The sequence below is a fragment of the Pelobates fuscus genome, chromosome 1, assembly GCF_036172605.1.
Source record: "Pelobates fuscus isolate aPelFus1 chromosome 1, aPelFus1.pri, whole genome shotgun sequence".
NCBI lineage: Eukaryota > Metazoa > Chordata > Amphibia > Anura > Pelobatidae > Pelobates > Pelobates fuscus.
Genome location: NC_086317.1, coordinates 262,788,978 through 262,816,729, shown reverse-complemented (window position 1 = coordinate 262,816,729; position 27,752 = coordinate 262,788,978). Strand labels below are relative to the sequence as shown.

General features: G+C 43.0%; 1 protein-coding gene across 1 annotated transcript in view; it reads right to left on the bottom strand.

Annotated features, from left to right (window-relative positions):
• TEX14 (testis expressed 14, intercellular bridge forming factor) overlaps nt 1-27,752 on the bottom strand; it is a 318,249-nt gene that overhangs the window by 58,113 nt on the left and 232,384 nt on the right. Inside the window, exon 24 of the mRNA XM_063425432.1 lies at nt 26,102-26,223. Within this exon, the coding sequence (XP_063281502.1) occupies nt 26,102-26,223 (122 nt within the window). The remainder of the gene's footprint in view (nt 1-26,101; nt 26,224-27,752) is intronic.

Below are 27,752 nucleotides of genomic sequence, written 5' to 3'. Positions count from 1 at the left end.
TGTGTGGTGCTCCTCATCCAATTGTGCATTTTTCCTGACCCTACTTGTGTGTCTCTCCTAATCCCCACTTTTCACCTTGTGTCTCTTATTTCCTTTTACCGTCTTGTCTCTTAGCACACTGTTACTTCTTGTGTGTCTCTTAATCCCACTTAAATCTTGTATGTCTTAACCCTATTCTCCCCCCCCATATAACTACACATTCACATGCATAAATGCCTATACATGCAATCACAGACACATATGGACATAACCACAGTCACATGCAAAGACAGACAAGAACAGTTAAATATAGACACAAAACAAACACAGTCATACTGTACACATCAATATCAAATAAACTGCACTGCAATCACAGAAACACCTGTAAACCTGTAAGGAACATTTATTTTGGATGATCTATAAAGCAAAAAGAATGCCGTGCTCCAAACTATGGAGGCCGCCACATCTCAAGACAAGAGTACACAAAAGAAAGTCCAGGCACTCAATGTTCTAAATCTTGATATCCTTTCTAATGGAATGTTGCCTATGGAATGTTGTGTTATACTCCATGGATTGATAAGGTAACAGATTGTGACTGACACATTGTGTTATGTTCCTTTGAAAAGGCTGTCAAGATTTAAAACGCTCATTGCCTTGGTTTTCTTGTTTCGTGAACTACACCCTGAACACGGACACAAACACACGTACAGTAATCACACACGTATGTATACAGTGCATACCCATATAGTCAAATACACACATATTCACACATACACAGTCATATGCATACCATATCAATCACACATTTACACCGTATAAGTAATAACAGTCACCCATAGTCACATACGCACAGTTTTTACAGTCATTAGTCTCTACAAACGAATTTGTATAAACTGTGAATTTATTTTAATTCAAAGTTTCTATGTAAAATATTTTCCTTATTTCAATTTGCTGTATATGTATTGTGATGTATGCACCCCCTTTATAAAATACATTAGTGTGCTTAACCATTAAAGGACCACTCTAGGCACCCAGACCACTTCAGCTTAATTAATGGTCTGGGTGCCAGGTCCCTCTAGGATTAACCCTTTTTTTTTTATAAACATAGCAGTTTCAGAGAAACTACTATGTTTATAAATGGGTTAATCCAGCCTCCAAATCCTCTAGTGAGAGCACGCAAGCGTCCATAGGAAAGCATTGTAAATGCTTTTCTATGAGACCGGCTGAATGCGCACGCAGCTCTTGCTGCGCATGCGCATTCAGCTGAAAGGGAGGATCGGAGGCGTAGAGCTCCCCGTCCGGCGCTGGAATAAAGGTAAGTTTTAACCCCTTCCTCACCATCCAGCCCGGCGGGAGGGGGTCCCTGAGGGTGCACTATAGTGGTCCTTTAATACACATACAAATCCACAGATCACATCTCACATATACATAGATACACACATTCACATACAGATACAGACACATGCATACATACAAGGTTATTTACCAAAATGAGGATTGTCAGGAATTTTAAGCAAATTTCATATTTGGCACCAAAATGGATGAATTCAAAGCATAGCTGACTTTGAAATTCACTTTCCTGACAATTGTCATTTTAGTGAAGAAGCTTGTCAGATATGAACTACAATCACAATCATCACACAGGCACACAGAAACACATCATCCTGTACACTTACACATCACAAAACGCAGTCACAGATATACACACATTAAACACAGGTAGATACAGGTAGATACATTCATAGACAAAAAAACAAACAAAAAAAAAAAAAAACAGTCACATATATTAAAAAACACACAAAGTCACATTCATAGTCAGAAAATCACAAACACAGTCACATAAATACATAGGCTCACAATTGTGGGTTCAGGGTCCCACACATACACAGACTGATTATATATAGCATGTTCATGGGTGAATTAATAGAAATGGGGTTCAGAGGAGGGTATATGGCAGACAGGATAGGAAGGTAGTGTTACACCAGCATATAATAAAAATGGGGTTCAGATGAGGGTATGTGGCAGACAGGATAGGAAGGTAGTGTTACACCAGCAGACTAATGCTGATGTAACACGACCTATACTCAGCATCTTCTTTCCCTGTCACAGACTGGGGGAGTTTCTGTGGCTGGGAACTCAAGGCTGTGTTTCAATGCAGCCACTCAGTCTCCTACCTTGTCCCAGGCTGCCTCTGCTTCCATGCAGTGCCCCTTCTCTCTGGTGCCCGATCACAAGTCTCCTCTGTCCCTGGTCTCCAGTGCCGGCCTCTGGTGGGCTGGAGGTGAATAGCAGGTAGTGCTGATCATAACTTCTCTCTCGAGGTTCTGGCGCTGTGTTGAGTCAGACCGCAGGCTGGGAATCTCTGAGGCTGCCTCTGACTCACTAACTGAGCACCAGAACCGCGAGGGAGAAGTTATGATGATCTGGCTGCAGTTCCTGCTAGGTGCACCACTGGACCATCAGGGAGTCATTTTTCATGTAATAGGATGGACTCAGCTTGCGAGCTGTGTCGGCAGCCAGGGCGCCCCTTGTGTTATGGCGCCCTGTGCGACCGCACAGTTCGCACACCCCGAAGGCTGGGCATGATTGTGCCTGTCTTTTATAGTGGGCTAGAGTAAGTAATAGTAAGTGGGCTACCTAGCTCAGCCTTCCTACTGGGCATTGCTGTAAGTAAGGTTGAAAAAAAATAGAAAAAAGGAAAAAAGAAAGGTGGGGAGGGGAATTGAGGAGGGGAGCTGATGCACAGATGAGAAATCATATTATGAGCAAACAGAGAAGTCGTCTGAATATCACCGAAAGAGGAGACCTTTGTTTGTTCCTTCCGAAAATCGAACCAGATATCAAATATTTAGTCTCGCAGCATCAGCCTCAAGGATCTCATTAATCACTAGTAAAGGTAATTTCAATTTTCTTTATTTTCTCATTAAACTTTATAAAGTTAAAAACATTGTAAACATGCATTAAGTAGAAATAAAAAGATAAATGTACGTACATTTATTTTATTTTTTATTTTTTAAAAACACCCTCCTTTCTAAAAAATATTCTGCACTTGCGCGAAAACTGGTGGGCGGTAAGGAAATTTCTTCCATCAAGAAAGATGCATTAGTGGGCGGTAGGTAGAAAAAGGTTGACTACCACTGCTATCGACTAACAAAATACATACTAAGTAACTGCATTCCTAAATGCTGATACACAGATGATACCATCTACGAATGTATACCCTCTCTGTTTACAATATTTTTCCGTTTATCCATATATGATTTCATCTCTTTATTAAAGTCTTTCTCTTTTATTTTCGCTTACATCTGTTTCCCTCCTTCTCAGGTTCCTTACATTCCCTTGCTCTCTCCCCCAGGTATACACTAGCACATTTATACTGCATGTGGCCTAACACTGAACACCACTGTAACATATATATTAAGGCCCTCTAAAATAGCAGGCACCATTTTACATTTTTGCGCATTTTAAAGTATTTTTAATGCTCAAATATTTTAGTTACAAAACCCCACAAATTGGCACAGTGTAGCTTTATCTCATCCTTATTATAACAATAGGGTAAATATGTTTAAAAAAATAATCACAGATTGACAATACTTACACCAGGAGAAATCAATATAGACCCAGGAGCCATGGCTGTGGTGAATTCTGCAGATTCTTCATGACTACCCCCACTAGATATATCAAGGATTTTAACAGGGAGTTTAGAAGATTTTATTCTGGAACTAACTGAGGTTGCTTGTTTTCCTATTAAGACAAAAGGGATTGCTATAAAACAGATTTCCATGTACTATAAGATTCAAAGGCATGTTTGAGCAAGGACAGTTTATCAACAAGGACTCTCTAGGGGAGTAATTTTAATGAACAACAAATCAAACTCCTGTAGCCTTCTTCACTTCCTTCAGACACCTTAAAGGGACCTTGTAAGCACCCCACCAAAACAACTTTAGCTTAATGAAGTAGGTGTAATGAATAGATCACACATGGTCAAACTGTGGCTTGCGAGTCGAAAGGCAACCATGCTCGTGGCACTATTCTGGGCCACCTTAGGGCGCACAGGCCCAAGGGACGCAGTATCCCCTGCCAGTATCTGTATGTAGCATGGCCGAGCCACGGACTGGGGTAGAGGAAATTATTTTTCTCTCCCCGGCCTGATGGGAAGTGTGCACACGGAGCACGCAGAACTGCTTACTGCTGGACGGGGGAGAGGGAAACAAGTGCCTCAACTCTGGTCCGTGGCTTGGCCACTCTACAAGTAGGAGGTAAGCTGGCACATCGGGGGATAGAGAAGGAAATGAGACACATGGGGGGAGGAGGAGATTGGGGAATTAGACACAAATGGGAGGGGGAGGGGGACTTGGGGAATTAGACACATGGGGGACCATGGGGAATGAGACAAGATGGGCCCTTGAGGAATGAGACAGATGGAAGGCTGGAGAAATGAGACACATGGGGAATGAGACACATAGGGACACTGGGAAAATGATAACGAAACAAATTTAATTGGCTGCAATTCACATAACATCTATGGATGCTATCTTAAAGAGGTATCACTTAATGCCAAACATCATATTACTATATACAAAAAGATGCAAACTTTAGTTAAAGGACCACCATAGGCACCCAGACCACTTCAGCTCAATTAAGTGGTCTGGGTGCCTGGTCCAGCTAGGATTAACCCTTTCTTCTATAAACATAGCAGTTTCAAAGAAACTGCTATGTTTACCTATGGGTTAATCCAGCCTCTAGTGGCTGTCTAATTGACAGCCGCTAGAGGCGCTTCCGCACTTCTCACTGTGATTTTCACAGTGAGAAGATGCCAGCGTCCATAGGAAAGCATTGAGACGATGACGTCCAAAGGAGGCGGAGAGTCCCCACCGCTGAGGGAGCCGGCGGTGGAGAAAAGGTAAGTGTTTAACCCCTTCCTCACCCTAGAGCCCAGCGGGAGAGGGGCCCTGAGGGTGGGGGCACCCTCAGGGCACTATAGTGCCAGGAAAACAAGTGTTTCAGTCCAGAAATAAGTTGTAACATAAAAGTTCTTATCTGGCTCACGGTTATCGGCTTTCTTCCTTGGGGCACTGTAATCGCAGTATAGCTCGACACGTTTAGTCCGTTCGGACTTCAAGAGCATAGTCTCCTCTTCCCGTCTGGCGTTTTTAAATGATTTGCGTGGCTGATCCTTTAGCGGGCGCATGCGCAGACGAAGTTCTGTTCAGCTTGAAACGCAGAATAACTTTATTGATGCTATCCGCCTTGGGATACAACAGTTCCAATGAGTATATACAAAAAGTTACCGAACTATGTATAAAAGCTATGGTAACCACATAGCGAAAATAGAATTTGGATACAAGATAAAAATAATGCAATATAAAAATCTTTCATGTTATACATAATTTCACTATTCTTAACATATAATGACCTACAGCAATCATATCAAGCACTAATATAAAAACAACATATAAGATACTGGCATATATATATTTGTGCTCGGAATTTAATATGTAATGGATAATGTCAGAGATAAAAGTTGGTTGTGGTGTGCCGAAACCAACGTCCGAGTGGGCCTGTAAATAAAAGAGGGCCCACCAAGGAGAATTGTATGTTCTAAGGGTAAGAGTGGTGAGTCTGGTAAGTGCGTGTTATGGGTTGACCGTAAGAGGTCTAGTGTCTTAACTGGACAGCAAGCATTGTCTGTTGGAAAGAGAGGAATGATAGTGGGGTGTAGGGACTGATTAGTTTTGGTAGATGGGATTGTGAGAATGTAATAGTCGTCTACTTTAGTGAGTTGTGAGGTTTTAAGGCTGTGTGTGGTATCTCCTTGACAAACAACGGTAAATTCCCTAGGTCTTAGGAACCCATAAAAAGCTAAATATATAGCAGATTTGATCACCAGGTTAGTGTTGGGATCAAAAGGGGATTCGTCGAGGAGGTTGCTAAGTAATCTAAAGATAGGCCCATCTATAGGAAGTCTGGTGGTGATAGGTGGAACCCTTTAAGATTTTCTTGATGGGGTATGATGACAAAAAGGGGGTGTTGTTAGGGAAATTTGTGAAGCTGTGATGCTGCACCCCCGTGAGGTATAATTTAATTGTATTGTAGGAAAATTTTAAGTGTAAGTGGCAAAAGGAGGCAAAAGCCACCATAGTTTGGGTTGAGAAATCACCTTGTAATACGAATTCAGCTGTAAATTTATTGAAAATGGTAAGTGCCCTACTGTAGGTGATAGTAGTGTTTGGTGATAGTGCTTGGTGCGTAAGAGTCCTAGCATGGTGCATAAGTGTGTTCAATCCAAGATTAACTCGTGAAAACTCGGTGTTCTGGATGGTTGATGGTGGGCTGACAGGAGTGCCTGGAAAAACATCTGAAATTGAGATCGAGACAGAGCGTCAGCAGCCGTGTTGTGAATACCCGGGATGTGAAGGCAAATTAAGTGGAACTGGACGGTTGCTGCCAACCAGGTCAGCTTGCGAATCAGCCGCATGATGGTAAGAGAGGAAGAGCGCCCTTTGTTAATGATATCGCAAGCTGACGAGTTGTCGGAATAGCATTTTACTGCCTTGCTGGACCAGAGGTGACCCCAAGTGTGTGCGGGTTTCTCTAAACCCCAGCAAGGCATCCGTCTCAGCTGGCCAGTGACCCCTAAACCAGTGATTACCAAATATAGCTGCGAAACCCGTGTTGGCTGCAGCGTCAGTGTAAATGCAGGGTGAGGAGTCGGAGAGAGGGGGAATAAACATGGAGATACCGTTCCATTCAGTCAAAGACTTCCCCCCACATGAGTAGGTCAGCTTTGGCGTGCTGGTCCAATGCGACTGGGTAGGCGTCCGGTACCCCGTGAAGCAGACAAAGGAGCCTGGACACAAAAGATCTACCCTGCGGAACGATGCGCATCGCAAAATTCAGGGACCCCAACTGAAGTTCTTTCCTGGTGCATACATCATTCGGCAGGAACATATCTATTTCCCCTCTCAGGCGGACCAGTTTTTCAGGGGGAAGGCTGGCGCGGAAGGTACCAGAGTCTAGCTCTATCCCCAATAAAGTAAGTTTAGTAGTGGGGCCAATTGTTTTAGAGGGAGACAAAGGTACTCCGAGGGTGGAGAAAAGTGCTGAGGTGCTGAGGATATCGGTGGGTGTGCGTGTGCTTGGTTCTATTATGAGGAAGTCATCCAAGTAGTGAATGACAGCGTGACACCTAATAATGTTCAGAAGCAGCCAGAATAGAGTTTCTGCGAAAATATCAAACAGTTTAGGGCTGCTTCTGGACCCAAAAGTGAGTCGCGTGGAAAAATAGTACCTGTTTCGCCATTTAACACCGTGCAAGTGCCAAAGTGATGGGTGCATGGGCAGTAATTTGAATGCGTTGGTAATGTCTGTTTTACTAAGCCGAGCATTGCTACCAGTTGAAATGGTTTGTTTATCGTCGTCTATTTTTACGTATTGTAGTGAGAATTTGTCTGCGGGAATGAGTGCGTTGATTCTAGGAACAAAAGAAGAGTGCGGTGCCGATAAATCAATAATCATGCGCTTTTTATTTGAATATTTGTGTACAGCTATGCCAATAGGGTTAGTGCGCCAGGAGGAAAACGGTGAGGAGGTGAAGGGGCGATCATGAAACCTTGTGCTATTTCTGTGGAGAGGAGAACGTCCATGGCCTCTGGGTCTAGGCAGGCTGATAGGAGATTGGGGCATTCCAGTGTCCCTGAGGGAATGGCCACGAGACCCGTGAGAAAGCCCTGGGTGAACCCTGTTATCAAATACTCCACTAGATGTTTACTTGGATGAGTTTTTAAGTAAAAAAACAGGTTGTCGATATTAACGTCGGTTAGTCACTTGCTAGGGGACAACCTGGCTGGGCACATGGTCTTAGTGTGTGCCCTGAAGCAGATAGAGCAGATGTGCAACAATCAACAGGCGCTGAAGCTGCAGGAACCTGCATTGAAGTTGTTGCACACCTGAGCTTTCCCTAAAAAGAAGATGGGCCTACCCAGTTTAGCCCGCTGTCCACCTCCCTGTTTAAGGTGAGGAGTGGAAGTGGATTGAGGGGTGGGAGTGGGGGTGGATGGATCAGCCATAGAAGGGCACAAATCGGCCAAGTGGGTTGAGGAATTGCATATGGCACAGGACGGGGGCCTCAGACCAGCGAAGTGGAGACAGAATAGTTCTGTATCCATCTGACACCAGTTAATTCTTACATTAAACTGTTTCAGATGTGTCGCCACTTTCGCTGATATCGATTTATGATAATCATAAAAAGATGAGCCCCCGTACTTAACGCCCAAATCCACCACTTTATGGAGATAGAGGTCCAGTTCCTCTCTCCTGTGGGGATATACCAAGCAGATGACATCACGGTATATCCTGAAGGCCAAAACAAAATTGGGAATCGATAATTTTTTGTTGAGCCTAGGGTCTCTGGTTTTAAGAACCACCGAGATATCGCCAAAGTTATAAGCCCTGTTCTCCAGCACGTCTTGGGAGGCAATAAGCAATGACACCAGACACACGTCCTTCCCATCTAGGATTTCTTTCCTAATGGAGTCTGGGACGAAGTGAGCTGGTGACACGAAAGGAGACGTAACTGGGGCAGGAGCTGGAGGCGGAAGTGTAGGGACGGGTGTTGGTGCCATAGGTACTGCCGGGGTGAGGGATGAAAGGTCAGGAAGGTTACCTGGGGAGGCTATGGCACTCTCCACCTTGCTTAACCTGCTGTTTAAGGTCTGCAGGTTGGCCACGATTGCCGCAAGGGTGTCCTGGGTGGCTGTGCCAGCGCCGGAAGGTTGACTTTGAGAGCTAGTGCCTGGCCTAGGCTCAGGGGCTTGGTTGGTCAAAAGTCTGTATATTTCCGCCTTTCGGGCCGTAGCAGGAAAGGGGATGCCCCTAAGCCTAAGTTCGGTCGTAATTTTGGGTATAGTCCATGCTCTCAAAGGGGTAGAAGGGGCGAAAGATACTCCTGGAGACTCTGGTCTGATAGGAGTGGATATTATGTCCTTAGCAGGCAAATCATCAATGGGAGATGTATCTTGTGACATTCTAGAAATGAATTAAATGAGTTGGATTTAGTAGGGGCGTCTGAGAAAATTATTTCAAGTGGTGGGGGGGGGGGGGTGAGGGGGAATACTGCCGAAGCGAAAAAACTTAACTTAGCCTAGTGACGGATGAGGCCCTACTAATGCCAAGTGGTGGTGAGAGGCTCTATCTATGATTTGGGCGAGGTGAACTACGTTGCCACATATGTGGTGGCGGGATGTTGGCCTCTCGATGACATTTAAAAGGTTCAAAACGTGTGGCCGTGGAAAGTGAGGCCCTGACTACGGCCCTATAGAAGAGCGAATGAGGCGTTGATTTGGGCGTTGGGCCGTACCTCCGTGTTGAGGTGGGAGATGGTTTGTACATGCCTCGGTGAGCTAGGTCTGAAGCCCAGACCCTGTGAGCCAGTTCACGTACCATCTATGGGATAAATTGGTGAATTTATGTGATGGTAGGATACTAACCTTGATAGTGATTATACCAGGGGACTTGACCTTTGAGTATATATGGAAGAGAGGCTTAACGTAGTTCACCTCGCCCAAATCATAGATAGAGCCTCTCACCGCCACTTGGCATTAGTAGGGCCTCATCCGTCACTAGGCTAAGTTAAGTTTTTTCGCATCGGCAGTATTCCCCCCACCACTTGAAATAATTTTGAGAGCATGGACTATACCCAAAATTACGGTTGTTGATATCGTAGAAGAAGCCTAAGGGGTTTGAGAAAGATGTAGATATGTGAGCGTGGCGTATGAGCGCCTCATGAATTAATGGGGGGCATAGACGAGTGATACGAGAGAGTGGTAAATGGAAAATGAAGGCTGTCTGCGGCCTTGAAACAGAAACTGAAGTAAATAAATACTGAAGTTTAAAGAAAATACTATACCTGGATATAAGGGACAAGAACCAGGGTTTTGCAATTTATTAGAAGAGGCAAAGCTGTTTGATGCTTATCATAGAAGAAACCTAAGGGTTTTAAGACAGATGTAAATCTGAGTGGGCGTGACGTATGAACGTAGCGTGCGTAGAAAAGTAAAATAAATAAATACTATACCTGGATTAAAGAACAAGAATCAGGGTTTTGCAATATAGAAGGAGCAAAATGGTTGGTGCTATTGTAGAATGAAAACCTGGATTTAGAGGAGAAGAACCCCTGTTTTTGCAATTTAGTCGCAATATAACAAAAGTACGAGTACTTATAGTAACTTTCCTGGTATCCCTTTCCCACATAGAAAGAAAGTATAGCTTTTATAACAGCATGAGATAATCCCCAAATTGATTTATATGTATATTTATTTGCTAAAATAACGTTTGTACCGAAAGATTATTTAGACTGTGAGGGGGTGAGGGGGGATGGTGTAGGACCCCCCAGGCGGGTGTACGGAAGAGCCGCCTAGATGCTGACGTGAGGGGACCATGGGTGGTCCCTGGTAAGATTTGACAAAATGTGCGTTCCGGCCCCTCGATGAGACCACAGTGCGGTGTGGTGGGGACCGGAATGTAACGCATGTTTTAACTCACGGTTAGCTAGCAAGCAAGCCGGACCGCCGAAAAACGGAGGATTTCAGCCGTGCAGCCAATACACCAGACACCCGAACCGGAAGTGACGCGAACCTGAAGACACGCGGACCGGAAGTAGATCAAGGAACACTTGAACTTGAACGTCAGAGGGGAGTAGGTGCTGGGAGTTTAAGTAGGGGACTTACTCCTCCCACAAAATCAGGCCTAATGGCCTTTCTACATAATATATACTATCACACCATACTATATTCACAGTGGTAATGACAAAAAACAGTGATGAAACTTCATAAATCACAAGGATATCTTAGCTACAAATTGATATCAATCTTCTCATAAATAGAATTGATCATAGAGAGCTTATAGTACAACTGACATCATATAAAACATTATGCATCACTCTTTAAAGGACCACTCTAGTGCCAGGAAAGCATACTCGTTTTCCAGGCGCTAGAGTGCCCTGAGGGTGCCCCCACCCTCAGGGACCCACTCCCGCCCGGCTCTGGAAAGGGGAAAAGGGTTAAAACTTACCTTTTTCCAGCGCTGGGCGGGGAGCTCTCCTCCTCCTCTCCGCCTCCGTTCCTCCCCGTCGGCTGAATGCGCACGCGCGGCAAGAGCTGCGCGCGCATTCAGCCGGTCACATAGGAAAGCATTCATAATGCTTTCCTATGGACGCTTGCGTGCTCTCACTGTGATTTTCACAGTGAGAATCACGCAAGCGCCTCTAGCGGCTGTCAGTGAGACAGCCACAAGAGGAAATAGGGGAAGGCTTAACTAATTGATAAACATAGCAGTTTCTCTGAAACTGCTATGTTTATAAAAAAAATTAGTTAACCCTAGCTGGACCTGGCACCCAGACCACTTCATTAAGCTGAAGTGGTCTGGGTGCCTAGAGTGGTCCTTTAAGGGAGGAAAATAACAATAAAAATAGCAATAATAGCGATGAGAATATTGATGAATATTAAAGACGGAATTACTGGGTATAAACAGACTGGACAAGCTAGTTGTCGATAAACATAGTGACACAGCTAACTAAAATATAAGATACAATGGATAATACTTATTTAAGAAGCTTATAAAATGGAAAAAATTGAAAAAGGTTCCCTAAAAAAAATCAAACTATAAAACTTCATTTTAACCCCTTAAGGACACATAAAAATAAAATTAAAAAAAACATTTCCCCCCCCCCCCCCCACAGTTTTGGCAAGAATAGTGTTTGCATAATATGTCCAGCTTAGAAAAAGTAATTAAAAATAAATTCATTTATATGTTTTGATTTATAGAGTACATCATATGTATAGGATTTTGATCCTATTTTGAAAGCTACAGGTCACAAAATACAAGGACTAAAATAAAATTTCAATTTGCAACAATTTTAGAATTTGGTATGATTGTCTTATAGGTTTAGTAGCCATCACAGAAAACAAAATTGCCACACAAAAGTATATATTTATATAAAGTAGGCATCAAAGGCTATTTACCTAAGGCTAGTTTGACACTTTTTACGTAGCCATTTCATCGCCTATCTCTGCTAAATATTGGAGTAAAATTGTGTTTATTCTCTATTTTGGCATATACATAGAAAACAATGTTTTTGTAATGTGTATTTCATAAAGCTGGTGTGTGCTATTCCTGCACAGAACCCCATATTGTGTTCAGCTACATCTGCTGAGTATAACAATACCCCCATTGTATGCCTTTGGCACTTTTCTGTAAAGCTACAGTGCCATATAAGAGACAAGGCTATTTCAGTTTATATAGTTAGAATTTTCATAGATGGATTTGACGGGCCTATGTCTCATTTTAGGGTATGACAAAGGGCTTTCATTTCATAAAGCAGAAACCCCAGGGTTTCTTATATGGTGTATATTGTGCCTTAACTTGTCACCATTTATTCACCATTTTTTGTCAATGTTTGAGGTGAGGGGAGGTAAAAATGCCATTTAGATATATATTGCATTTTTGCTGAGTATATCTTACACTTAATACGTACCACGGTCATAAAAATCCCGAAATTATACTCAGTTACACCTTCTGAGTACAACAATTTGCCCAATGTATGACCTAGACACTATTTTGTGAAGTTACAGTGCTGTAAAAGAGACGTGACAAGTTCAGGTTTTTAACTGTGAATTTTCATGGAGGGTTTTGATGCGTCCGTGTCCCGCTTTGCAGCACTTGAGCAGGCTACATATTACAACTACACCATAAAGGCATACCATTTCTTAAAGAAGACATCCCAGGGTATTTGAAAAGGCATATTTTGAACCTTAACGTGGGATAGTTTTTCAGCTAGCTTGTACCAAGTGTAGTGGTAATAAGCATTTTTCCTGCCTTTTTGACACACAAAGGCAGTTTGCACAGTATATTTTGCAAATTGTATGTGTGCTACAACTGTATAATACTTCATATGTTGCTCAGCTATGTCGGCTGAGTACAGCAATGCCACCATAAGTACCTTTGCCAGGTATATGTGGACATGGAATGGGCACATTTGAGACAGACATTCCAGTTTTTTTCAAACATTGAATTTTTACGCGGTGTCCATGTCCCATTTTAGCAGGCTATATAATTCAACTACCATATAAAGGCATACCATTTCTAAAAGAAGACATCCAGGGTATTTCTAAAGGCATATTTTGGACCTTGGCGTGGGATCATTTTTCCGCTAGCTTGTACCAAGTGTAGTAATAAGCGTTTTTTCTGCATTTTGGCACACAAAGTGAGTTTGCACAGTATATTTTGCAAACCTTAGGTGTGCTACGACTGTATAATACTACATATGTTGCTCAGCTATGTCGTCTGAGTACAGCAATACCCCTGTATGTACCTTTGCCAGGTATATGTGGATGTTGAAGGGGCACATTTGAGACGCAACCATTCAGTTTTTTTTCTAACTTTGAAGTTTTATGCTGTGTCCATGTTCCATTTTGGAGTAGTTTAGCTAGTTGGTTATTCAAACTTCCCCACAAACACATACTATTGATTAAAGAATACATCCTGGGGTAATTCAAAAGGAATATTTTGAACCTTGGCATGGGATAATTTTTTTCTCTAGTTTGTTCCAGGTGTAGTGGTAATGATCATTTTTAAATGTATTTTTTTTTTACTTTTTAAAACTTTTTTTTGCTTATTAATTTTTTTAAACTTTCCTAAACTTTCTTAAAGCTTTTTTTTTTTAACAGATTTAACATTTTTATAAGCGTTTTTTTGTTTTTTTTACCATTAACAACTAACTAGCAGGAAGCAGCACTAACAATCAATTCCCTAATTTCGCATATCTCCCACCCACCACAGCTAGCAAAATATATAATTTTAAAATATTTAAATTAAATACATTGAACCCCAGAGGGTTTAAAAAAAAAAAAAAAAAATCATATCACAGTATAATACTGTGATCTGTATTTTGATCACTGTAGGTCATGGGTTGCCAACCTGGTCACTACCGCCCACCAGTGGGCGTTTGGGGATTCCAGGTGGGTGGTAGCAGAATCCTCCCTCCATCTAGAGAGATGAACACTTTATTCATCTCTCGCGCACTCAGTGGTAAGCAGGAAATGCGAGGTTGCAGATGCGAGTGCATGAAAGCACAAGCGTGTGTGCCTGAACGCGTATGCACGTACAAATGCGTGTGCTCATGAACGAATGTAACACGCGGGTAGAGGAAGAGGAGGAGTTGGAGTAGGTAGGGGGATACACGATAGCAGGGAGTGGAGTACTTTAAAAAAGGAGAAAGAAGGAGCAGAGTATTTGTAAACAAAGGAGAAAAAAGGAAAATTAAAAGGAAAAGGAGAGAATTGTTCTTGGCTAATAATAGTAAGTGGGCTACCTAGCTCAGCATTCCTGATGGGCATTGGTATAAGGAAGGTAAAAAAATATAAAAAAGGAAAAAAAAAGTGGGGAGGGGAGCTGATGCACGGATGAGAAATCATATTATGAGCAAAGAGAGAAGTCGTCTGAATATCACCGAAAGAGGAGACCTTTGTTTGTTCCTTACGAAAATCGAACCAGATATCAAATATTTAGTCTCTCAGCATAAGCCTCAAGGATCTCCTTAATCACTAGTTAAAGGTAGTTTCAATTTACTTTATTGTTTTCTCCTTAAACTTTATAAAGTTAAAAACATTATACACATGCATAAAGTAGAAATTAAAAGATAAATGTATGTACATTTTTTTAAAAACACGCATTATAAAAAATATTCAGCACTTGCGCGAAAACTGGTGGGCGGTAAGGACATTTTTCTATCAAGAAAGATGCATTAGTGGGCGGTAGATAGAAAAAGGTTGACTACCCCTGCTGTAGGTAGTGAAAAACTGGCAGGGAAGGGGTTAATTTTTAACGTTTTTAAAAAATGTTATTAAAACATTTTTTTTAACTTTTTAAAACTGTTTTAATTTTTTTTTCTTTAACGTTAGCCACTAGCTAGCCTAACACCAAATTCCCCAATTCCCCCCACCCCAGCTAGCTAAATATATAATTTTAATGAGATAGCAAAAAGATAAAGTAGGGCTGCACCAAATAAGGATAGATAGTCCAGTAAAATTCCACTAGAATACTAGTGGATAATCAGGAATACTTGGTAGGGTATGATTTCTTGGTAGGTACGTCTGGTGTTGATCGCTCGGTATATGAAAACAGAAGAGAGGTAGAGGCAACCAAGGGTGCAGTGTGTCTAAAATTCAGGGTGCAGTAGATAATATAAGTAGTGAACTCACATTTGGGAGAGCCATGGCCAGCTCTGGTGTGGATAGCGTACAGCGGTATAATCCCAGCTTGTGGGATATGTAGGGTAGGGGTCTCCGTCAACACTGTCTGGTAATCCAAAACTCGGAAAGAGGATAGAAAGCAACAATAGTGATCTCAATTGTGATGGGATTAGTGTGCAATAGATAGAAAAAGGTAGATCACTCACATTTGAGAGAGCTATGGCCAGCTGTGGTGTGAATAGCGTACAGCGGTATAATCCCCGCTTATGGGATATACAGCAGAAGTGCATCCGTTTACCGTCTGGTAGTCCAAAGCTCCAAGAGAGAAAGGTAAAAGGCTACAATAGTGCTCGAGTAAGAGTAAAATAGAAGATAAAATAATACTCACAAAAGATAGAGCAGAGATAGAGCAACGCTCAATGGATAAGCGTTGGTGGTATGATCCCCACCTGGGATTTCTTGGAGTACTGGAACAGTAAAAATGCCAGTGGAAGTAAGAGTAACCAGGAACGTTTAAAATGCCAGGAGTAAGTAAAAGAGTTGAAAGTGCATAGAGAGTGCAATAAAAAAAGGATTGGTACAGTAAAGTAGCCAAAAAATGTATTGTTTTAAAATACACAGTAAAATACAAGAGTAAATAACCATAAACGCGTTTCACCATAAGTGGTTTTATTGTATCTTATATTTTAGTTGGCTGTGTCGCTATGTTCATCGACAACTAGCTTGTCTTTCAGTCGGTTTATATATATATATATATATTGTATATACTCGAGTATAAGCCGACCCGAATAGAAGCCGAGGCCCCTAATTTTACCCCAAAAAACTGGGAAAACTTATTGACTCGAGTATAAGACTAGGGTGGGAAATACTGGTAAATTTCTAAATAAAATTAGATCCTAAAAAAATTATATTAATTGAATATTTATTTACAGTGTGTGTGTATGAGTGCAGTGTGAGTCCAGTGTGTGTGTATGAAGGCAGTGTGTGTGTATGAGTGCAGTGTGTGTGTGAATGCAGTGTGTGTATATGAATGCAGTGTGAGTGTGTGTGATGCAGTGTGTGTTTGTGTATGTGTTGGCGGGGGGTGGGCATTTTGATTATTGTTATTTTATTATTATTTTAATCATTTTTTTGTTATATTATTTATTTTATTAATTTATTTATTTTAATTTTTTTGTTATATTGTTATTTTTTTAAAATTATTATTATTTTTAATATTTTATTATTATTATGTATTTATTTTTTCCATCCCCCCTCCCTGCTTGATACATGGCAGGGAGGGGGGCTCTCACTCCCTGGGGGTCAAGTGGCATTGGTAGTTCAGTGGGAGGAGGAGGGGGGCTTGCTGAGAGTTTACTTACCTCTCCTGCAACTCCTGTCAGCTCCCTCCTCCTCCGCGCCGGTCCGTGCAGCTTCTCTGTCAGCTCACACTGTAAGTCTCGCGAGAGCCGCACTATGACCCCGCGGCTCTTGTGAGACTTACACTGGGAGCTGACAGTGGTGCTGAACGGACCGGCGCGGAGGAGAAGGGAGCTGACAGGAGCTGCAGGAGAGGTAAGTAAACGCTCTGCAGCCCCCATAGCCCCCAGTCTGTATTATGGCAATATAAATTGCCAGAATACAGACACTGACTCGAGTATAAGACGAGTTGGGTTTTTTCAGCACAAAAAAGGTGCTGAAAAACTCGGCTTATACTCGAGTATATACGGTATATATTTTTATATCCAGTAACTTAGAAATTCCATCTTTAATATTCATCAATATTCCCATTGCCATTTTTATTGTTATTTTCCTCCCTTAAAGAGTGATGCAAAATGTTATATATGATGTCAGTTGTACTATAAGCTCTCTATTTATGAGAAGATTGATATCAATTTGTAGCTAAGATATCCTTGTGATTTATGAAGTTTCATCACTGTTTTTTTTCATTACCACTGTGAATATAGTATGGTGTGATATTATATATATGCCAGTATACTATCTGTTGTTTTTATATTAGTGCTTGGTATGATTGCTGTAGGTCATTATATGTTAAGAATAGTGAGATTATGTATAACATGAAAGATTTTTATATCGCGTTATTTTTATCTTGTATCCAAATTCTATTTTCGCTATGTGGTTACCATAGCTTTTATACATAGTTCGGTAAGTTTTTGTATATACTCATTGGAACTGTTGTTTCCCAAGGCAGATAGTATCAATAAAGTTATTCTGCGTTTAAAGTTGAACAGCCCACTAAAGGATCAGCCACGCAAATCATTTAAAAACGCCAGACGGGAAGAGGAGACTATGTTCTTGAAGAAGTCCGAAGGACGAAACGCGTCGAGCTATACTGCAATTACAGTGCCCCAAGGAAGAAAGCCGATAACCGCGAGCCAGATAAGAACTTTTATGTTACAACTTATTTCTGGACTGATTTTAAGAGGTACCAAACGGCGATTTCCACAGATTGGGGAGTAAGCCCCCCTAGAGGCTTAAAAGTTTTCTTGCACAAATAAAAATAATTTCTTTTTTCTTTTTTTTTTTTTTAATTCTTTATTTTTGACAGTGCAGTGAGATGTATACACATTTCAAAAGGCATGAATATATATATTACTAGACATACATTCAAGTAAGGTAAAGAGTTATTCATACTGCACTGTTTTTTTTTAAATAAGTCAAGAAGAACATAGTATAGGACAAACGTGTGAGGGTCTCAGCCAGCCTGACAGCGTTTGGGGGTCATAGTCGTGTGCAGTGAGTGGATGGGTCTGAGATTGAGGCAGCTAGGCTCCCTATGCGTCAGCTAGGCGTGAGAGAGAGTGAGTGACACGTCAATGAGTATAAGGCCATCTATGTGGGCAGTTTAATGAATAAAATAAAAAAACGAAACAAAATGGTTTCAGAACGGGTGTCATTTATGGTGTCATTTATTAGGACCCTAGGGTACTTATGCGTTGTCTCTGATGTGGGTCGTTTAGTTCCCTGTCAGGGGTAACCTCCCTCCTGTTTCCCGTATGCAGTTGCTTACTGTTCTGAAGCATGGCGCTAGGGTAGTGTGTGGGAGGTGGGGGAGGGGGGGGGGGTTGCTTCGCGCATGGTGCGGTCATGTTTAGCAGAGCAGAGGGTGTGGGTGTTAGTATGTGCCAACTTGCTGCAGGTAATAGTTATGTCGGTCTTAGCATATTGACCATTAAAAACAAAGGTAACACATTAAACTTAAATAAAATGAGTAAACAACATGTTGAACTTGATCAGCCAAGGAACAGAGTACTTTCATGTGGCCTGGCAGGGCAGGTGTCTGAGCGTCTATCGGTGTTGGGGTTGGAAGTGACCCGATAGTCCTTCAAGGAAGGGCAGCCAGATGGGCTTTTACGCTCAGGTCAGTTGCTCCGGCCCTGGGCGTCTTGTCGTGCGGGGTATGAATTCCTCGATGGCAGAGGGGTCTAAGTGAGTCAGTCCCGTACCTGCCACACTCTTCGTTCCTGTGATACCAAGCTTGCCCATGAAAGCGTCCAGTTCTGCATAGCTCCGTGCCTTATAGGCAGTGTTTAGGTGGGTGAACATCAGTTGTCTAGGTGTACCCCAGTGGTATGGAATATTCTGCGATTGAAGGAGCTGTAGAAGCGGCCTCAGGGACCTGCGCCATGCAATGGTGTTCCGGGTGAGGTCTGGGAATGTCGTCAAAGATGAGCCTTCAAAACATAATGGGGTCTTTCCCTTTATGGCTTGGAGCAGGAGGGCCTTATCCGACATGGATTGAAAACGGATGATAAGGTCTGCGGTTGCGGACATGGGCGCTGTGGGAGGTTTCGGTAGACGGAACAGGCCATCTAATCTCACCGTTTTTGCTTGCTTGGGTGGCAGCAATGTGCTGAACAGCCTGCGGATGTAATGTGGTAAGCCCGCCAGGTCGATCAAGTCTGGAACGCCGCGGAGTTTGAGGTTGTATCGCCGTTTTTGGTCTTCCATGGCATCCATTCTATCTGTGGTAAGTAATTGTAGTTTGGAAATTTCAGCTATTTGGTTCTCTACCACCGTGAGTCTGGAGTCCTGTGTGCTTGTTGTGGCCTCTAGGAGTGTGATCCGTGAGGTGGCCTTTTCAACCGCCGTTTTAAAGTCCGCCATGTCCGCTGCAATGTTTGTTCGCAGCTCGGCAAGCATGTCCTTTAGCTGGGCGGCAGTTACCGGCTCGGTTGAGGCTTGTTGAGGGATCGTGGGTCTCTTGGGCGCATTGTGGGGTATCTCCTCTCCCATATCGAACGGGTTATCTCCCGATGAGTAAGAGGTCTCGTCTCCCTCCAGCGCCATCTTGTTCCAAGCGGCCCTCTGGGCACCCCGCAGTAGTTCGCCTATGTCTCGGCTTGTTGGGGATCGATCACCCTTGGGTTTTTTATTCTTCCGACCCATATTCCTTACTGCACCTCCGATGACTGGTTTTGCCGGAAAAAATCGCCTTTTTCACTGAGTTTTGTCAGTTTTGAGGCTGATTGTGCTCGGAGCTCGGGGAAAACGTGTCCGCTCTGTTCCTCAGCTGGCTCCGCCCCTGGTTATTTTTTAATGAAGAGACTGAGAGTGTCTAGTCTACTGAGGAAGAATGGGATAGCTTGCAAAGCCTGCAGTCATGAACTGCAACTTTTGAAAGCCAGACATCTTCTTTACAGTAAAAATCAAAAAAGTCCAGCACACCTCCCTTCAAAGGGTCAGCACTTCAACTTTATTGGGTCATATACACAGAAAATCTCCCTGCTGTAACATGTGCAGCTGCAATGTTGTCCGGTTCCTACTGATGACATCACTTTAATTTCTTTTTTTTGTGCCACTTCTCTTGTGAGTTTTATTTCATTGATATATTCTATTGTCATTTTAAATCATTAAATATGTCACTATGTATGCTTTTATTTTATGTTTTTTTTCTACATGTCATCCCTGCTGATCGAGTGGTAATTATATATCCACAATTTGTGATAGTGGCACCCTCACTTGTGTATTTTTCTATAATTTAAAAAAATACAAATAACAAGGTGCTGATCATTTCCATCCAACATGACAAAGACTAATTTTACCACATGACAGGAGGCTTCGTATTTTGCATATCTCTCTTTACTAACTCCATACAGCAGTAAAGAAGCACATAGAAAAAAGAACCAATCACAGAAGAGCAGGATGTACACAAGGCAATGTGACCTTATCATTTCCTCTTTCTTTACTGCTCCATCAAGCAGACAGGTCAGAGTATTACTCTTCTCCATTACTTTATGTTTACAGTGCCTCTTTGAGGTTGTTTCTGGATTATATTTTTTATATATTTTGCTGTATGTTCTTGCTGTGCTTCTGTACTATGTGCAGCTGTGTTTTTTCTATGTTATTTCATAGATATTATGTAGATTTAACGTTATCCTTATTTCATAACCTTTAGTTGTGATTAATATCACTTGTAATTTATCAGTTTTATAGGCATTTCATCCTTTGTTTTGATAAATATTATATGTACTTTATATGTATTTAATAGATGTCCTATGTATTTTATAACATGGATTTAATAGGTGTTAGGTGTAAATTTTATTGTTGACTTAATAGGTTTTATGTATAGTTATGGTAGATGTACTTTATACCATATGTATCATGACTTTTCTGGCGATTTTCCTGGCCCTCTATACCTGGGGCATCTGGGGACCCTCTTTCCCCGCTTTCCTCCTTCCCCCCCCCAGGGTCTCATGGGGATTCTGGGTCTGGCTGGGGCTTAACCCCTTCCCTCCCGCAGTTCCAGTCGGCTCCCACCGGCTCCCGGGCATTAACCCCTTCTTCCGGCCTATCCGTTCAGCCCCTTCCTCCTACAACCCTCAGGGGACGGCCGGACTTACTGCCCTCGCTCTCTCAGGCTGCCCCATACCGTACACCCGGTAATGTGCTGGATGCTTTCCAACATCCACTACCTTGGTGCAGGGCAGTCTGTGGGGCGACAACGAGGTAGCCCGAGCATGATGCGGCCGGCCATCATTGATCCCGCGTCTACAGAGAATCCAGGGACCATGTCCCCCCTCCTTTACCCTCGGCGGCCATCTTTTATCTTGTGTCTCGCGATATTATGGACGACTGTTTCGCTACTCTCGCCCACCACAATTTTGGTGCTCGAGAGTAACATATACCTGGGCTGTCAGTTAGCCTAGCTGCTCTTGGGCTCACGATTCTCTGACACGGACGTTGGACACCAGGGTCCCAAGTTCGAATCCAGGCAAAGGTAAGTATTCTAACTGGCCTTTTATTTACAGATTTGAGTTGTACTCATGTATAGTGGTTCGAGGTACTGGAACCTTAAAGGGATATCACCTCCAAAAATCCTTTAATGGGATAGCACCCTTAAATTCCTTAAAGATACCATTCTTGGACCCTTAGAGGGAACTCCTTAAAAGGATACCAAATCCTTAAAGGGATAAGTACATAACGGTGATGGGAGATTTGAAGGGATATCACCTGGATAAAGGTTCAGGAATCTAGAGCAAGACTCTATGTCTGGTAATGGATGCTCAAAGGGATGACCCCTATCACTTAAGACTACCTGTCAGAACACGACAGACGACTGAAGTTTAGAGCTAGTGCTATATCCTATTATCCCTCAGAGGTCAGTCACTTTTGTCTCATTACTGCCATATTAGGCACTAAAGGGCTTATTACACTGTGCCTGCCTGGGGTGCTGCCCCTATTACCATGCTGCTTTTTGGAGGTCGCTCTGTGGCCACCTCTGTGATCCTGGGTGAGGCCCAGTTATACAAATCCCAATATTGTGGATTGCCCTGCTGGGACAATTTGACAACACTAAGTGACAGATACAGAATACCCTGCCGGGATTATTACACATTACTGTCATTTATACAGACCGTGCTGGGGTCCACTGGCATTACACTACAACAGATACCCTGCTGGGGTACCCCATATCACACACCCTGCTGGGGTTCTTTTGGTACTTTGAGACAATAAATTGCACACAATAAGTGCACACTACTGCATATCACACACCCTGCTGGGGTTGTTTTGATACTTTGAGACAATAAATTGCACACTACTACACCCTGCTGGGGTCTGCATGGTGCATTGCACACAATGAAACGGATTGTGCTCTCATCCAGTCTGTTTTATTTGGCTGCGACCCACGCTTGACGGGTACATACCCCGTGCACCTGAGGTGATCTCTGACTAGGTATAAGCCAATCTATTCGGCAAAAAAAGGGGACAGTCACAAGCTTCAGTGCAGAATATCCCTCATGGCGGTGCAATAATTATTGATAGAGCTGTGGGACACTATCAGGCTGATGGTCAGCACTGTTGGGTTCATACCCTGTGCAACTGGGGTGAGCCCCCTACAGCACTGCTGCTTCTGCTTCTACTCCTACCCCGCAACAGCGAGCTTGAGGATTGAAAATCCGAACTTCGAATCTGGGACCGGCACTTACAGGTTCAGACCCGGTGCTCTTGGGGTGAGACCCCTACGATAGGCGAGTCACACTACCCGACCGAAGGAAGTCTTACAGCAACAGCCTCTACCTACAGCTGAAGGAATACCTCCATTGATAATGAATCATGATACGGTATGGGTTTATGCCCTGTTCCTCTTCTGCGGCCTGCAGTTAAAGGCCCACGCCCTATGCACCGGGCCCGGCTAGACGTGCACTAAAATGCCGAACAGAAGCATGCGGTTACAACCGCTGAACAGGAGTTCCGAGCCGCCTACTTAACGATATATATTCCCCTTGAGGTGAATTTAATAATGGAAGAGGTGACTGACACTCTCTATCAGGGCGATGGCCAGCACTTAAGGGTTCATACCCTGTGCACCGGGGGTGAGCCCCCACTATACGTGCGCTGCACGGTGCTGCTGAACGGAGGCAATGCTATGGCAACCTCTATGTACAGGGTGAGCCCCAGTCTGTTTTATTTGGCCATGATTCGGAATAGACCCGCAAGGTTTTCCGTGAACACTGCCTACTGTCATAGTAGACTGATCTGTTTGCCCTGCATCCTGTGCCTGACTACTGGTTTGTGCCTTACACAGGGGTATCCCTTACTACGATAAACCTACTTCACAACATTATGCACTCATGGCTTTGCAGCCTCTTGCTTAGAATGTCCATATCTGCTGACAGTCGGACAAACCCATGCCCTTCCATGCCGGTCAGAACAGCTCAGACGACTATAGTGACCAACGGAGGAGGTTTTTCAGGATTCACGACCTTACCATGGGCGATGCTGGACCCAGCCAAACATCGTCCGGGAACGGGCATACAACTTGGGTATATGGAAAAAACTGTTTCTGCTCCTCGCAGGAAACCCCAGTGTTGGCCTCTCCCATAGGATGCCCATAGCAGCACTTATCCGCACTGATGGATGGTTGGCGGTACTGGGCACAAGGCACAATGTTCCAAAGGGAACTTATTAGACACGCAAGGGTCCCACAGCTTTCATAAGGGCCCAAACCCCTAGGAGGGAGGTGGTATGCGATTATCTTTACAAGGGATTCTTTGGAACCGGTTGGCAACATAGCCGGTCGTCGACCACTTCAGGACATTAGACCCGAGATCCGCTACCGCTGGCTCTATGACCCATATAGAGCGAGAGTCCACCATTGGTGCTCCAGATAAGCGGACAGAGAACACGGTACGCACAGATACCATCAATATACCTCATACTACATCCACAGGGGATTTCACCACATCTAGGTGAAAGGCACTCGATCCTGGAGAAGACCACTTTCACGTAGTCAACCGACTTGCTTCTCGCTCGACCACCTTACCCAGTTTTCAGGGGACATCCTCTCCTTCCCGATCCAGTAGCTCGGAGCCTGGTGGGCCCTGATAAATTACCGAAAGAAGTAATGAATTCGGGCGGGGAAGACAAGACACTCTCTTCCGGGAGAACCTCATTCAGATCACTCCAGTGAACTGAAAACTCATCAACCTCCACGTTCATCCAAGAACCGGCTGGAACCTCTTGTAGAATACTATTCACTTAGAGGATTCGTAGACTATTCCACAACTTGGGAATATTTGTACCACTCTCCGCGGCACTACCGGGACCCTGTACGTTGTATACCTAGACTTCTTGGTCCTATACTTTACAATACATGGATTGATAAAGAAGTACTAGATCGGCTGCACCCTACTGCAGGTAACCACAGTTTAGGCAGTCAGGTTTCACATCCACCGCGATGGACCAACTCACGTTTATCAGACAACATGTAGGCTCCTACGATCACAGTCTTCTTCACAGAAGATCAACTCGTCTCCCGGGGGAGACACATATCATAGGGGCCGACTGATTTGGATATTACCACTCGTCACAGTATAAGTTGAGGCACGATGGTGATCTCGCTCCGTCCGACTAGACCTCCCCGGAGGACTTATGCTTCTCATGCTTACAAGGTCTACAGTAATTCTCGAGCAGGCGAGGATCTTCTCCTGCTACATTCATGACAAACAATTCCTCACGGAGCCGTAGGGTACTCACATCTTCTATCCCAGGAGGGCCGGGACCTGGACCTGGACCCGCTTTGGAGGTTTCTTGGCAGGTCAGTGGACGATCGCAGGCTGATGGGGACCTCTTGAGAATCTGGGAACCCAGGGTTGCAATGACCCTACCCCTACATCTGGACATTCCCAGCCTGTCTGGTTCGGTCCTGCATCTTGATGTGAGGATGGAGACGGAACTGCAGCCGGTATCACTACCTGAGGACGCCCAAAGGACTAGGATCCTCTAGGATACCAACTACCCAATGTCATACCTCTCCAGCTTATGAGTTGTGGAGGTCGTTCTCCTTTCACTCTACGGGACTAACATCCTGCTGACAATCGGTCAGACTTGGTCTTGTATCATTTCTCGCTAGATGGTTTATACATGGGCGTTCAACGGGGAAGACCTCCCCACAACGCCGAATACTGGGTCTCTCGGCACACCGTAGGACTCTTATTTAGTTCTATACTGTTTTCTCAGCATTAACAATGCAAAATAGGAAGCCTACTGTCATGTGGTAAAATTGAAGATTATGCTAGCTTTAGTGTACTAATAATCTTAATTTTAATAATGACAGGAGGCGAGTATTTTCCCCCCCTGCTTCGCTGCCCACCCTTTCTATTAGTTTGCTTTGCAGATATCAGGTGCTAAGGTAGGTTTGCCTCTCACATTGGTGCTTATATGATAGGTTCGTACTTCCATTTATATGGAATCCTCATTAGAGTTCTCATTACAATTACTCAGTTAGCAGATTATAGTTACTATATTCTCCAGTGGGATGTTAGGTGGTACTTTAATTGGAGTTACATGTTTGTGACTATGTCTAAACCTGTCACACATTCTCTTTTCAGTATTATTCGTCTCTGAAGATAATTGGCAGTTCACGTGAAACTATTGGAGATTTTATCCTTCGTATTTGTCTCAACCCTGAACTCTTTTTCGCTGTCCGTATAGAATTCTTTGGAAGTTTGCTCCTTCGCACATGGGAACTTTGAAACTTTGAGTTATTATTAGTTTATTGTTTGCTATATATTTACTTCTGCTTGTTGTCGCTTTCTGAAAGAGGAAATGATAAGGTCACATTGCCTTGTAACATCCTGCTCTCCTGTGATTGGTTCTTTTTTCTATGCGTTTCTTTACTGCTGTATGGAGTTAGTAAAGAGAGATATGCAAAATACTTGCCTATTTTCATTATTAAAATTAAGATTATTAGTACACTAAAGCTAGCATAATCTTCAATTTCAACGAGTAAATGCCAGATGTTTACTGCAATGTAATAAGGTTGCATCCTAAACATAAAACGTTGTCCCTACTGATGAAGTTATGTCTGTGTGGTCTATAAAAACATAAAAACCCTTTGAAAGTTTAAGCCCAGATTTGAGCATCATTACCTGGGCTGACTGGAGTGCTGATTCTAAAGGAAACGGTCTTGGATCCAGGTGTGTTGTGATTTTTAGAAGGGCTTTTGTGATCACATAAAATGCTTGACAATTCTTGAATATCTATAACAGAGCTACAGAAATTACAAAATATACAGTTTAGTAACATGCCAAGTGGGCATGATGTACTGTTCTTGTAAAAATGTTGTCAATTAATGTAGTGTGGATTCATTCTTTCAATGACAAAATATGGAACATGGATGCATGGTAGCATGGTTGATTCCGGCATGTTAAGGTTTAATTTGACTGCCTTTTATTAAGATCTATGAGATAAACTGTGTCTGGGAAGGAATGGTTTCAATCCTGTTGGTCTCTGGAATATACCTAAATTGGTGTAGCAATTAAGACATGTTTAACCCCTTGAAGGACTGAGCCAAATGTACACATTTTGATCAAAATAGAACGTAAACAAAACCTGGAATTTGACTATATGTCTGTTCAACTGTAATTCACCTCTTTCAGATTAAATGCACTCACACTTATTATATATCATTGTATTCAGGAGAAATAGGGCTTTCATTTAACATCAAATATTTATCTATGAAACATAATTTATTATGAATACAATATATTTACAAAAATAATAATAATAACAAAGTATTTAACCAAGAAAGGAACATTCCGATTACTTTGGTTTTCAAGTACATAATGGGGTCTGAGAAATTAAACGGACACAATAGTCACCAGAACAAGTACAGCTTAATGTAGTTGTTCTGGTGAGTATAATAGCTCCCTTCAGGCATTTTCATGTAACCACTGCCTTTTCAGAGAAAAGGCAGTGTTTACATTACCTCTAGGGACACCTCCAAGTGGCCACTCCTTAGATGTCTGTATGCCTATCAGTGTGTGTGTGTGTGTATGTGTGTGTGTGTGTCTGTATGTCTGTCAATGTTTGTGTCTGTATGTCTTTCAGTGTGTGGGTATCTTTATGTCCGTCACTGTGTGTGTGTGTGTGTGTGTATGCATCTGCATGTCTGTTTGTTTCTGTATATCTGTCAGTGTGTATATCCGTATCTTTAAACCACTGGAGGGGCTTCCTGGCTCAGGGCTGCACAGTAAGCAGCCATGCCGTTCAGCATCCCCACGCTCTGCATGGAGACGCTGAATTTTTCTCATAGAGATGCATTGATTCAATGCATCTCTAAGAGGAGGTCCTGACTGTTCAAAATGGCATTTGACCCGCCCCCGTGCCGATTTTAGCCAATCCAATGGGAAAGCATTGAATTGGCTAAGAATTGGCCATTTTGATGATGTCAGAAAGGGGTTGGAGCCAGAGCTGGCAGACCTGGACAGGGGCTGAAAATAAATACAAAAAGAGAAGTCCTGCGCTAAATTCCATCACTACTGGGCCGACAGCAATGACTACAGTACACATTAGCCCCAATATATAGCAAAAAACAAAAAAAATAATAATAATTTGAACACCAATTTTGACCAGTGTTTGTGACTAAGTGGCTACTAACAAAGACTGGACATACCCCATTTGCAATACCTTGGGTTGTCTGCTTTTGCAAACGGTATGCTATCATGGGGTTATTCTCATTCCTGGGCTACCATGCGGTCCCAAAGGCAACGTAACCAGTCTGGCAAATTCCAATGTGAA